This window comes from Borostomias antarcticus (genome assembly GCF_949987555.1).
Source record: "Borostomias antarcticus genome assembly, chromosome: 3".
NCBI lineage: Eukaryota > Metazoa > Chordata > Actinopteri > Stomiiformes > Stomiidae > Borostomias > Borostomias antarcticus.
In genome coordinates this window covers 33,332,195-33,347,194 of record NC_140236.1, presented here as the reverse complement: position 1 = coordinate 33,347,194, position 15,000 = coordinate 33,332,195, and the positions used below count along the sequence as shown (strand labels likewise).

General features: G+C 47.3%; 1 protein-coding gene across 4 annotated transcripts in view; it reads left to right on the top strand.

The window, feature by feature from the left end:
• patj (PATJ crumbs cell polarity complex component) overlaps positions 1-15,000 on the top strand; it is a 157,312-nt gene that overhangs the window by 27,535 nt on the left and 114,777 nt on the right. For all 4 annotated transcript variants that reach the window (XM_084461680.1, XM_084461679.1, XM_084461678.1 and 1 more), the window contains 3 exons: positions 824-997; positions 1,937-2,008; positions 4,356-4,538. In XM_084461680.1, the coding sequence (XP_084317806.1) occupies positions 824-997; positions 1,937-2,008; positions 4,356-4,538 (429 nt within the window). The remainder of the gene's footprint in view (positions 1-823; positions 998-1,936; positions 2,009-4,355; positions 4,539-15,000) is intronic.

The following is a 15,000-nucleotide window of genomic DNA, read 5'->3' as shown; positions in this document are numbered from 1 at the left end:
CTCTCCAGCCGGGCTTTCCAGCCGCTCCTGTACAGCCCGCTCCATTAAACAGCAATCAGGAGCCTCCTCGGATCCCCACACAGAGGACACTGTCACAACACTGGCCTGGCTGGCCTCTCTGATCCACACACACACACACACACACACACACACACGCACACACATGCACACGCAGCCATGCGTGCACACGCACATACACACATACACATGCACGCACCCATGCATGCATGCGCACACACACATGCACACACGCGCGCGCACACTCACACACACACACGCACACACACACAATTGTACAAAATGAATATACATATATACACATGTACGTACGTACATACTTATTTATTTATTTATTTATTAGGAGGAGTGGTTGTTGGCCCTATCTTGTGCATGTATGATGCTCTGTGATGTCTGCTTTTCTAATGCTGTTTGAAGACCACTATTTTCATATTTAGTGTGTATTTGTGTGGGGATTTTTTGGTGTGCTTATGTACTGCTATATGCAGTTAACTCATGTGAGTGTTATTTACCTACACTATAGATGTGTGTGTGTTACCATTAATGTGTGTGTGTGTGTGACTGTGTGTGCATGTCTGTGTGGTGTATGTGCGTGTATGTGTGTGTGTGTGTGTGTGTGCATGTTTGTGTGTGTGCATGTCTGTGTGTGCGTGTGTGTGTCAGTGCATGTGTGTGCGCGTGTGTGTGCGCGTGTGTGTGTGCGTTTGTGTGTGTGTGTGTGTGTGTTTGTTTGTGTGTGTGTGCGTGTGTGTGTGTGTGTGTGTGTGTGTGTGTGTGTGTGTGTGTGGTGTGTGTGTGCGTGCAGGTGAATGGGGTGCAGCTGTATGGGAAGACGAGGAGGGAGGTGGTGGCGTTCCTCAGGGCTGTGCCGCCCCCCTTCACGCTGGTGTGCTGCCGGCACCTGACCGAGGAGGGCGCCGAGCCCCTGCCAGACCAGGACGACTGGCGCCCCGCCAGCCCCGCCGCCAGCCTGGAGGAGGTCAGCACGCTCACACACACACACACACACACGCGTGCACACAGGCGCACACTCACGCACACACACACATGCTGCATTCCAGTCGTATCAGAAATACTGTTTTTTTTCCGAATTCAACGTCAAAATCGTCCTCAAATACGTCACCTGAACTCGGCCTTCCGCTATTTTACTCAACTCCAACCTCATCGACGTCAGCTGCTGACATTAAACCAAGATGGTTGCTCTAAGAATCAATGATAAATGAAAGCTGTAATAAGAATGTTTATTAGTGCCTCTGTCTTATTTCTGTCTCATTAAATCAGTTACAGTACTGTACCCAGTACTGTCCAGCTTCTGGACAATGTTGTTACGGTGTTCGTTTGCGCAAGATAGCGCATAGTGTGTTTTCAACTGGTACTGTATTGCTAACAATGACTAACTTGTCTAGAACTACAAAGATCCCAGTGAAAGTGGGTTTTCACGTGTTTTTGCCTTTTGTTTCTGGAACGCATTTAACTTTTCATTTCATTTCAAACCTTTATTTATACTCACTGAAGCACTGAGGTTTCCCTCGTATAACGTCATCCCAGGCACAGCTGGAACTCTGCAACACACATTCACTGACATCACTAAAAATATGCAGGTGTTCCTGCACACACACACACGCACACACACACACACACACACACACACACACACACGCACACACAGAGCAATACCCCACTCACAGACTTACCTCATGACCCTTACACACTCTGCAAAACCAATTACATCCTCCACTCACCCATGTGTCTTGTGCCTGTACTGTATCTCTCTGCCTGTATCTCTACCTGTATTTCTACCTGTATTTCTCCACCTGTATCTCTACTGTACCTGTATCTCTCTACCTGTATCTCTACTGTACCTGTATCTCTATATCTGTATCTCTGCTCATGTTCTGCTCCCATTTCTCACCGTTAGATTGAGCTGAAGCTGTCCTCCCTACTGGCTGGCCAGGCTCCCACCAGAGACATGGGCAAAGACCAACTCCTGGTAGGCTAACTTCCCCCCCTCCCTCTGTTCCTCTCTTTCTGTCTCCCCCTTCCCTAATCCTCCTATCTGGGGTGAAAATTAACTTTTTGGCTCACGGTGAGTCACCTGCCAAGGGGACTGTAGATTAAAAAATCTACTGGCCAAGTATATCTATTTTTCTGATAGCATTCCGAAATCTAGTCGCCAATTGGAAATTTGACCTGCATTTTAGCCAGTGGCAGGTGTTAATTTTCTGCCCTGAGCACCCCTAAGCCCTCAAGCCCTGAACCCTCACAGATGTGTGGACGTCACCTGGACGTCAGTGGTTGAGTGCGAGTGGCTGCAAGGGCTTGGAATGGTATAAAAAGGAATGGGACAGCACTTGTGACATCACGCTACGTTGACGCCAAAACATATTCCAGATATGATATAATATATCATGTTAATTAGAAAAACTACATGTAAATTAATTTTGGGCTGAGTCAAATCCCCTTGTTACCCTCAAAACATTTCTGTTCAACTTGTTGAAATCATTTCATTTAGTGGACATACTGTAAACTAATTACATTACTGCCTGTGATTCTTGTTTGTGATTACTCCAAAAGTATTTACTCAAGAATGACAACACACATTTCTACACCTCACAGCTCTCTCCATATTCATGCTGGAGATCTCAATTCAAAGAACACTGCACCGAGATGGATGATTAATGCCATGCAGCTTTTAACTGGGGAATCATGATTTATGGCAACAGAAATGTCATTTATAATCATAGGCGACATATGTTCAAACAAATCAAATTATACAAACCCTTAGGTTTGATAACCTATAAGTAAAAATATTTAAACCAAAATAATTGCAAGGCTACTTGTGCAGACAAACAAGTCCAGCTGAAAACATGAAAACATATTTTGTTTTGTAAACGTGAACGTTAGTGTTGATTGATCTGTCCATGCTTGTTTATTGGCCGTTCTTCAGGTAACCCCGTGTTACACATCACAATGATATGAACTGTGGGTAATTCCCTTAGGCAAAGTCTTCAGAAGGGCAGACTTACAGTAAGGGGGCATAAAGGGCTCAACATGTCTGCCAGAGAGCCCTCATGCACTTGACGATTTGACAATGGGACTAGAGCCCTAAGCCCTCACGCACTTAGCGGGAACACAACTCAAAGTCTAAGTCCGTAGAGGTGGACATTGGGACTGGGCCTCTCTCTCCATCTCCCTCTCTCCTTCCATTCACCTCATGTCTCATGTCCTCCCTCTCTCCCTGCCTGCTCATTGCTCTATTAGCATAGCATTCCTCCTAAGCTAAAGCATAGATGACAACTAGGGATGTCCTGATCCGATCCATGTGATCGGTATCAGGACGATACTGGCCCAGAACGCTGGATCGGGATCGGATCGGAAAAAATAAAAAAGCTCCGATCCGCGCTCCGATACACACGTCACAGTCGCATGCTGCACATTAATCTTCTAATCAACTGTGTGGGGGGGAAAAGTAGGCTAACGTTACTAGGCAACGTTACGAGCCAGTCGCGTTAATAGGGGATATCTGCAGGTCGCGTGCAAAACTGGAAGGAAAAATGTCAGCGGTGTGGTAATATTTCACTCTGCCAGAAGAAAAAACAGCTGAATGCAAAACTTGCAAGCTTGAATGCTGTTTGAGTACTTTACTGTTACTTGAATAAATGGCCATATTTAATATCCAACTTTTGCTGTTATTTATTCAGGAGTAAAATAAAGAAATAAATATCGGATTGGTATCGGTATTGGAAGTGAAAAAATGGTATCGGGACATCCCTAATGACAACAATACAACAATACACACCCAGGGTTTTTCCTCATAGAGGATTTTTTGGCGCCCCCCAAAGAGATTTTAGCCAGAGCCAAAGGAAAATCACCAGTGCCAAAATGCTAAAAATTTAGAATAGAAATAGCAATTCAAATCCTCTCCAAATGTGTTTGATAGCTTGTTTCAAGTGCAGCCCATCCCTCTTTCTTGCATTGTCCATGGTTTGGACCACTAGTAATCGAGATAACCTGCTTATCAATTAGCTTATCAATTATCAGTATCTTTAACATTTTGTCTTCATATCCATTTTGTGTCATGTCAGGAGATTTCCCACGATTGTGAAAAATGAGCTCAGTCAGAAAGACAGCAAAGAATATAGGCCTATACTGTATATACTGCTAGGCTACTCAGCATAGAACGGAGGTTTCCCCCCAAAATTGTGTGCGCATCACCCCCTAAAGACGCATTCTGAGCCACACCACGTCTGTACACAACAATACACATCACCTTTGTACACAACAACAAATATTTATGTTCAAACATTCAAAAACACTCTCCCACCTTCTCCAACCAGGACCAAGTGACCTTAAAGGAGGAGCCAGCGCCTCCGGAACCCACGCATCAAGACCACAGTGACCACGAGGAGGAGGAGCGTGAGGAAGAGGAGGGAGAGCTGGCTCTGTGGTCATCTGAGGTCAAGCTGCTGCAGTTGGAGAAGGGAGAGAGAGGCCTGGGCTTCAGCATCCTGGACTACCAGGTAGGAGGACGTACCCTACACCCATCCTCTCCTCCCCTACCCCATTCTCTCTCTCTCTCTCTCTCCTTCTCTCTTTCCCCCTCTCTCTCTTTTGCTCTCTCTCCTCCTCCTCTCTCTCTCCCCTTCTCCTCTCTCCCTCTCTCCTCTCTCTCTCCCTCTCTCCCTCTCTCCCTCCTTAGTGAATGTAAACTAGAGGGTAACCTGAGAGCTTGATCCCCACCCCAGCAGCACTGACCCCTGCTAGGATCCAGTTTGGGCCAGACATTCCTGGAAAGTAAATAGACAAATTGATTGATTTAAATGGCAGAGCTTAAGGATGGGGAGGGAAGGGGCTAGGGGGGGTTTGCAAATGGAACAGTTTACATCGGTGACTTGCGTGGGGTTTGGAATAAAGGGCTTAATGACAGTAAAGCTTTGGCAAATGCACACATGCACGCACAGCGTAATCTCCCTGGGTGAGTTCACCGGGGTGGAGCACAGCAAAACAAGGTCTACAAGTCCCGGGGCTCTTACGCGCCTCAGCGCATTTATCTGAAACAAACTTTATTTTATTTTTATTAAACTTTTATTTTACCAGGTAAGACATTAAGAACAGTTTCTTATTTACAATTTAAACTCAAAAGCAAAACTCGAAACAGAAAAACTGTTCTTCGGCGTAGTCTGGGTCTCGTTCTCCCGGTGGCGCATGGCGCGGGATGAGTCGAGGGGGTCGGCTACGGCTCCTGAAGACGACAAAAAACACGCATTAGCAGGGTCGAAATGAAAACAGAGCAACAGGTCAGCAGCATACACCGGTCGGTTACTCACAGTCCAAAGACTGATTGCGGAAGTCGGCGCAGGTGGGGAGTAGGGTTGCCGACCAGGGCAACCAGGAAGGGCCTATAAACCCCGTTGATCACCTGTCCCCGCTGTCCATGGTGCTGACAGGGCCTGGTTCGGTCGCCGTGCCCTCCGGCCTTTTCACCTGTCTGTGTGAAACAGACTTTTACACACAGCGGGGCCGAAGTTGGGCGAGTTCGCCTTCCATGGGCTCCCGCCGCCCGGCCACAGGGAGGAAGTCACAACACACGCACACACACACACATACACACACACACACACACACACACACACACACACACTCACACACACACTCACTCTCATACACACACACTCATACACAGTGGGTTCACATACAGTACACACTCACAAACTCTCTCTTGCTTCCTGTGGTTGCCTTTTTGACTTTACTTGAAGGCAGTAGGAAAAAACAAGATAATAGAATACTAATCTCAAGCTAATAGAATTAATCCAGTTCAACTCTTTTCCTGTGGCAGGGTCATGATGTGAGTGTAGCGATGCCACTAGTCACTGAGGTTGTTACTGTAGCTCCAGGGAAACAATAGGAAGCAGCCATTACCTGGCCTGGCATGAGGCCCCTGGCAGCAGAGAGGGAGACCTGGAGTCTTGCCAGAGCCCAGCGCCAGCCCCCGCTAGCCAGCAGCCTGCGTAAGGGCCTCTGCATTTAGACTCTTAATCAGTCACCATGTAGAGCACCACAGCAGCCGCTGAACACACCACAGAGAACAGCACCTTGTCACCTGCTGAACACACCACACCTTAAAGGAGTAGTAAAGGGAAAATGCATGTTTAGCCCTGTTTTAAGGTTACTTATGATCTGAGCCGGAATCCACGGACGTCGCCTACCGCGAGATCAAGGCATTGCGCGAGATCGGAATCCGTTAAAGCGGAAGTTTACACACGTATGTGCTGCGACTAAATAGTTCGATGCTAAATATTTTTTAAAAGCTTTTCCAGATGAACTAGAATCTTACTTTATGGCGAATTATATGTCAGAACGCCAACTAACACCTAGGTGAGCTCCTTGTCTTGAAATCGAGAGTTTAACATGTTTTTGAATGATTTTTCAAGATGCCCACCCACATCCATTGTATGACCAAAACGGTGGTAGAGCAATTATCAGACTTTCTCAAAAGTGCTAGTTTTGTCAACATTTTGATCTGAACCATTGTATATGATCATAAGTAACCTTAAAACAGGGCTAAACATGCATTTTCCCTTTACTACTCCTTTAACACCTGCTGAACACACCACACCACAGAGAACAGCACCCTTAACACCTGCTGAACACACCACAGAGAACACCACCCTTAACACCTGCTGAGCACACCAGACCACAGAGAACAGCACCCTTAACACCTGCTGAACACACCACAGAGAACACCACCCTTAACACCTGCTGAGCACACCAGACCACAGAGAACAGCACCTTAACACCTGCTGAACACACCACAGAGAACAGCACCTTATCACCTGCTGAACACACCACAGAGAACAGCACCCTTAACACCTGCTGAACACACCACAGAGAACAGCACCCTTATCACCTGCTGAACACACCAGACCACAGAGAACAGCACCCTTAACACCTGCTGAACACACCACAGAGAACACCACCCTTAACACCTGCTGAGCACACCAGACCACAGAGAACAGCACCTTAACACCTGCTGAACACACCACAGAGAACAGCACCTTATCACCTGCTGAACACACCACAGAGAACAGCACCCTTAACACCTGCTGAACACACCACAGAGAACAGCACCCTTATCACCTGCTGAACACACCACAGAGAACAGCACCTTATCACCTGCTGAACACACCACAGAGAACAGCACCCTTATCACCTGCTGAACACACCACAGAGAACAGCACCTTAACACCTGCTGAACACACCACAGAGAACAGCACCCTTATCACCTGCTGAACACACCACAGAGAACAGCACCTTAACACCTGCTGAACACACCACAGAGAACAGCACCCTTATCACCTGCTGAACACACCACACCACAGAGAACAGCACCTTATCACCTGCTGAACACACCACAGAGAACAGCACCCTTATCACCTGCTGAACACACCACAGAGAACAGCACCTTAACACCTGCTGAACACACCACAGAGAACAGCACCCTTATCACCTGCTGAACACACCACAGATAACAGCACCTTAACACCTGCTGAACACACCACACCACAGAGAACAGCACCTTATCACCTGCTGAACACACCACAGAGAACAGCACCTTATCACCTGCTGAACACACCACACCACAGAGAACAGCACCTTAACACCTGCTGAACACACCACAGAGAACAGCACCTTATCACCTGCTGAACACACCACAGAGAACAGCACCTTATCACCTGCTGAACACACCACAGAGAACAGCACCCTTAACACCTGCTGAACACACCACAGAGAACAGCACCTTAACACCTGCTGAACACACCACAGAGAACAGCACCCTTATCACCTGCTGAACACACCACAGAGAACAGCACCTTAACACCTGCTGAACACACCACACCACAGAGAACAGCACCTTAACACCTGCTGAACACACCACAGAGAACAGCACCTTAACACCTGCTGAACACACCACAGAGAACAGCACCCTTAACACCTGCTGAACACACCACAGAGAACAGCACCCTTATCACCTGCTGAACACACCACAGAGAACAGCACCTTAACACCTGCTGAACACACCACACCACAGAGAACAGCACCTTAACACCTGCTGAACACACCACAGAGAACAGCACCTTAACACCTGCTGAACACACCACAGAGAACAGTGAAGCTCAGAACTACTGTAATACAGGAAGTCATCTCTGCATTTTCTCTTTGGTTTCAATTCATATTCATAACTAGGCTTATGACTTGTGTCTGATCCTAAAGCAGTATTACATTTGGCACAGCTCTCCACCCTTGAATGCATTCCGTGGCACTGTGCGCGCACTTGCATGCGAGCAGGACATGTTTGTTATTGCTGCATTTATTAGGTCAGAGCTTTATGCCAGTCTAAACCCCGTGTCTCTATGACCTCCCCAAGATATGGCCGTTTCAACTCCCCCCATTGACGATGAATCGGGGGAATTTTTCGCTCCTTGAGTCCAAAAAATGAATGGGGGGGGGGAATGGCCACCCATGTTTGGGCAGCTCGTTGGCCCGCCCCGTGCTCCGGATCCGCTCCAATATGTAGATGTTCTAAGGTACCCATGGTAACCATGACACACGCTTCCACCGAGTCTCATGAAAATCAGTCCGGTAGTTCTTGCGCAATCTTACTAAAGAACAAACGAAGTTCTGATCCCAAATCAGGTCAAATAAAATTAGATAGAGACTGTATCTAGGTGCACGTATCTAATGTCCTAATGCCAATGTGGCATAGCAGGACGCAGGACACGGCTGCAGCCAGACAGAACAGGAAACGGATGAATGTGAGGAGAGAGAGATCACATTTTAATGACACCACACACCTTGTCCCTGCCAGGACCCCGTGTGAATGATGGCTGTCCCAGACCTTTCAAATCTCCCCCCCTCCCCCTCTCCCCCTCCCCCTCACCCCGCCCACTCCCCTCTCTGGATCGTACTCTCACAAAAGGAAACGATGGAAGAATCCATAAGACAAGGCTATATGATGATATGAGTGTTTTGTTGTGTCTCTTGGTATGATCAAGCATCCGCATCATTTTCCAGTGTGTGCATATACAGTAGCCTCCAGTCATGAAGTTTCAAATTGGCATCCATTCTTTTCTCAATCGCTCACCGCTCCGACGAGGTTGCATCATCAAAGACGGCTCAGACACTTTGTATTGAGCAGATTTGACATTCAGGATGCAATTTTATTGCAGTTACCAAAATGTTTCATTTACACCGGGGCAGCGAACTCAGACACCGGTAACGCCCAGCCCTGAATGGATGGAGCTTGAAAGAACAGAGAAATGAGTGAGAGTTGGATGATGGCTGCTCTGAAAGAGCAAGTAATTATGAGGAATGTTTTGGATACCATGGCCTACAGTATGTGAAACTTTGTAAGTCATTATGAATTTTATTCAGGGAAGAATTTTTACAGCTCACTTATCTGGCCCCTGGGTGATACTGTTTTTTTTTGCTTCCCTCTGGAATATGTAGAGAGTGGGTCGTATACCCATCTCCCTTGTTCTCTGTAAAGCGCATTGTGTTGCCTCTGGGTATGAAATGCGCTATACAAATAAAGCTTTGATTTGATTTGATATTACCTCCGCCCTAGCGAAAGCACAAGACGTGAGGTAATGTTCGGTGGCGCGTTCATTGGTTTATTTATTTGTTTTTTTACAGGATTACGCAAAAACTACCACACCAATTTTCATGAAACTCGGTGGGGGTGTAGCACGGGCCAACTTAGAACCCATTCAATTTTGGAGCTGATCCGACCCAAGGAGGGCGCCGCAGAGCTGCTCAAACATGGCCTGCCATTCACCTCCATTCATTTTTTGGGACTTATGCTCAGGAGCGAAAAAATCCCCCCATTCATAGTCATTGTCTTGTCTTGGGGTGGATCTTGAAACTTGGGGAAGGGCTTGGACTGGCATGAAGCTCTCAACCTAACGAATGCAGCAATACCAAGCATGTCCTGCTCACTCGCACAGAGCCACCAAATGCATTCATGGGGGGAGGTCTGTGCTCTCTGAGGACAATTTTCTAGTTTCAATTTCAAGGCACACTTGGTAGCTCTGTGTTTAAGTATGTACCTTTAGGCACAAGCGCAAGCATAGTGGCTATCGCTTCATCGCCCAGACCTCAACAACTCCTCTCCTCTGTTCTCATACATAATCATCTTGATGTCCCTGAAGCTTACTTTGCAGCTCCACCAGTGATCAACCTGAACGTTATCCATCCTCTTGTAGTCTCCCCTGCCTGTAGAAACATTGTGGGCCTCCTCACTGAACACTGTTTCTGTGGCTGTTGAACTTTGGGGTTAACCCCCCCCCCCACGCACACGCACACGCACACACAAACACGCACGCACACACACACACACACTGTATTTTTCTTCACAGCATCATCCATTAGGCCATAAGATGGCCTCCCAGTGAGGTTTAATGTTTAACCAGACACCGCCGTAAGATGGCCTCCCAGTGAGGTCTTGATGTTTAACCAGACACCGGTCCTCTGCGTACCACAGAAGCACCACTCACTCATGTCCGTGAACGTGTAACGGTCAAACCACCCAGCGTCAGTGTTCTGTCCCGTGTTTAAGAGTTGAGAAGCGTGACTGTCATAATTTTGAGTGATGTGGGAGCTAACGATGATGACACCCCTTCCTGGCATGTCTGCCCCCGACCAATGCCACCGCCCCCCGCCCCCCCCCCAACCACCTCCACGCCTGCCCTCCCCTCATAATAGAGATTGATGGAGCGTGTGGGGGCGTGCGTGTGTGTGTGTGTGTGCGTGTGTGTGTGTGTGTGTGTGTGCGTGTGTGTTTAAACCAATCTGACCGACGGGTACGGTGACTTAGTCTCACTTCAGGGAGATCAGGTTTGGCCCAGCTCTAACACACACACACACACACACACACACACACACACACACACACACACACACACACACACACACACACACACACACACACACACACACACACACACACACACACACACACACACACACACACACACACACACACACACACACACACACACACACACCATTTAAAAGTCATCATTCTCTCCTCTCTTACCAGAAAGCTGCTCCATGAAGTCATAGGATTACTCTGTTAATGGTGTTGATTGAGGACAGCTTACTCTCTCTCTCCTTCTCTCTCTCTCTCTTTCTCTCTCTCTTTCTCTGTCCTTTCCTCCTCCACCCCTTCAAGTCTTTCAGTTTCATGTCAGGAGAGCAAAGCAATGAGGAGAGACATGTGGGTGCTATTATCCACCCCGTATTCAACACTAGACAGTCCACCTCTAGCAGACGGGCTAGGACACTAGCACACTTCACAGGTCATTCCACTTCAACATAAGATAAGATAAGACCAACTCCCGGGAGATTTGGGCATTACAGCATCGGGAATGTGCAGAATATATCAGAGTAAAGTACGATGAGGACGTTTAACTCCGGCTCACATGTGAACTCGAGGCTCACTCAAGACAGGATTGTTTGGTTAACTTATCTTATCAGTGAAGCGCTGTGGAAACGGCTTTGCCGCCACGCTGCTGACGCGTCTCACTATGGGAGGATAGAAACAACAGCCTCACCTGCACGTCGATGCTGCGTCTAGATTCACCGCGCAATGTGTGAAGAGACGAGCATTAATCATCCCCCATCTGTTTTTGTTGTTCTGTCGTGTCCTGTGTAACGTGTTGTTTGTCAAATGCTTATAACGCAATGCGGTGCTGCGCCCAAGACAAGTTTCCCTACGGGGACAATAAAATATAATCAACCAACCAATCAATCAATCAATCAATCAGTCTCAAACTTTCTTGTACAAATTAGTGGCACATGGGTGAATTGTTGAATGTACTAAAGTGAATTTGGATGATGAAGGAACTTAGGTTGTAAGTGCATTTTGAAAGGACATGAATCTCAGTCTACAGTCAGGTCAATAGCTGGTTGAAGTTGTAAGACTGTTCACCGTGCTTCATTTTGGTTCGTGGCGAAGATATAAATAAAAAGATAATGTGTGGATAAACATTTGGAGAAATTCCAATATCTGGCCCTGAAATGCCCCTAGGTGTTGTGTTACATAATGTATCGCCCTCCTGGGAGATAGCCTTGTGTACACAGAGAAAAGAATGAATTGGCCCAACACAGCACTGAGTGTGCAGAGGCAGACACGCAGCTAGCTGCTTTACTGGGTATGTCATTCACTTTGAATCATAGCTGAGCTCTAAGATGAGACATGGGAAACAGCTGCTCCTTTTACAAGAACAACCTCCTCTCCTCCCTTATCATCTCCTCCTCTTCTCCTCCGCCTCCCGATGAGAGTCAGAGACCCAGTTTAATAACATTTTTAAATCTGTATTGCACGCGAGCTGAATCATAGATATGGTCAACTTATTTCAAGCTGACAGGTCTGAGCATCCATATTGAACAGCCAGTCAGTCTCATTTCCTCTGTCTCTTTCTCTCCCTTTTTCTGTCTCTCTCTCTTTCTCTCTCCTCTCTGTGTTGCTGTCTTTTTCTTCCTCTGATGATCGTTACGCTGGTCTGTCCCATGCAACCCCCATACTTTCAGAATACACACACACACACACACACACACACACACACACTCACTCACCATCCCCATGCACTCTTTTCTACTTTAACAGCCATTCTGCTGACATTCCACATGTGCGTGTGTGTGCACGCGCAAATGTGTGTGCGCACATGTGTGTGTGCGCGCGCACGTGTGTGTGTGCATGTGTGTGTGCGCACGTGTGTGTGCGTGAGTTTGTGTGTGTAGGGGGTTATAACAGGGTGGAGGTGAAACATGCTTGGCTGCAACCCCAGAGTGGGACAATGTAGCCTGTGTGCTGGAATAGAAGGACCAGCTGGAGTATAACTGCCCCCCCCCCCCCCCCCCCCCCCACACACACACACACACACACACACCAGGGTTAGGGTTAGGACACTACCCCATCAAACTTCTCCCCTTTTTTAATCTCTCTCTCTCCTTTCTCTTCCTCTGCCCCCCCACACTACCATCTCATCACATCTCTCTCTCTCTCTCTCTCTCTCTCTCTCTCTTCATCTATCCACCCCCCCCCCCCTACACACACACTCTTTCAATCTCCCTCTGTGTCTCTCTCGTCCTCCCCTCATTCTCTCTCTCCCTGCGGAGCACAGCAGAGTAATCTGGGCCCAGTAATTGGACCTGGAGAGCTGCAGGCTGACCCAGTTCTAGAGAGAAGAGGTCCTTGTCCTGGGCCGGGCCGGGCTGGTCTGAGACAAGTCTGGTGCCGCGAGGTCGGGAGTCTGGCCGTGCTAAACTGAGTTGGGCATGGAAGCACAAATCTTTATGCTGTACAACAAGTGGCAGAATATCAGTATTAAACACAACAACAAACCGACTGACTCAAGGCTTACAGTAGGGTAAACGTCATATTATAGTGAACACAGCCGACACAGCCTGTCTTCTCTAGGCAGCCAGGTCTGCCTGTGTGGGCCAGTCTCTATGGCCAGGCTGTGATCACCGAGTCTGTACATAGTTAATGCCTTTCTCAGCTTCTCATCATCAGTCATGATGCTCAGATAGTTTGCTACCGCGTACTGTCTGTTTAGAGACAAATAGCATTGAAGTTTGTTTTGTGTTTTTGTGGTAGATAAATGGTAAATGGACTGCACTTATATAGCGCTTTTCCACCTTAGCGGCACTCAAAGCGCTTTACAATGGCCTCTCATTCACACATTCACACACACATTCACACACCAATGGCGGTAGCTGCCATGCAAGGTGCTAACCTGCTCATTGAGAGCAATTTGGGGTTAGGTGTCTTGCTCAAGGACACTTCGACATGTGGACAGTCAGAGCTGGGATTCGAACCACTGACCCTTCGATCATTGAACGACCCGCTCTACTTCTTTTTCTTTATCTACGATTTGGTTGGTCCAGATGGTGTGAGGGCTTTCCCGAGGCCTTGTGCTGTTAGAGGAGGTGACCTCAGGACCAGCTGGCTGAGGGGACTCGTCTCTATGTTCTCCTCTTGGCAATGGAGAGCTGGTCACTTCATGAGTTGAGTTGGAGTCGCTTGTTTTTAGGTGTTGTAGAATTTGATTGCTCATTTTTGTATCCTAATTAAAAGGGGGAATTGGTCTTGCTCAGCTCAGCATCCATTATTGGGATTGTGCGTGTTCATGTGTATTATTGGGATTGTGTGTGTTCATGTGTATCTGTGTGTGTTCTATGTCAGTGGAGCCCAGTAAGAACCTATTTGGGTTTCCCTGACAACTGGGTCACTTGTGGACGACCATAATTCGAGTTGTTTCCAGGTTCCGTGTCAGGGCCCAGATCTGACACACATTTTTCAGATGACCCCAGTTGTAATGCCTTCTTAGATTGAGCTAGCAATATTTGATCATCTGCAAAAAGTAGATATGTCATTTAATCTGTGTCAGAGAGGCTGAGACCTGGCTCCAGCCCCTGAATCTGAATATTCTAAATGTGATTTAGAGTGTGATTTGAAAGGCTCACATCCAGAGTGATTTCTCGGTTGGAATTCTAACCAGGCCAACCAGCGTCTTTTGAAACTGTGCGACGTGACTGGTTAGGGGATAAGCTAATCTCTGAGAATCCCTTCAGCAACATCCATCTTGGAAAACGGCTGCAATGGGAGCCTGATCAGACTCAGTAATGAAGTGAAACAAATGGAAATTTAGTCTGAGTGTCAGGCTAGGTGAGACCAGGGATACCTCACTCCTCGAGTGATTTTGCCAATTCATCAATATAAATGTTAAACAGGGTGGGGCTGAGACTGCAGCCCTGGTTCACCCCTCTACTTTGGGGGAAGAAAGCTGCTTCCATATTGCCAACTTTCCCAACACATTTACAGTATCTTTTATATACATTGTTTTAATTATAGTATCATAGATTTCCTCCCCCCCTACACCTTCTCAATTAATTTCAGACAGAAACACACAACACAAA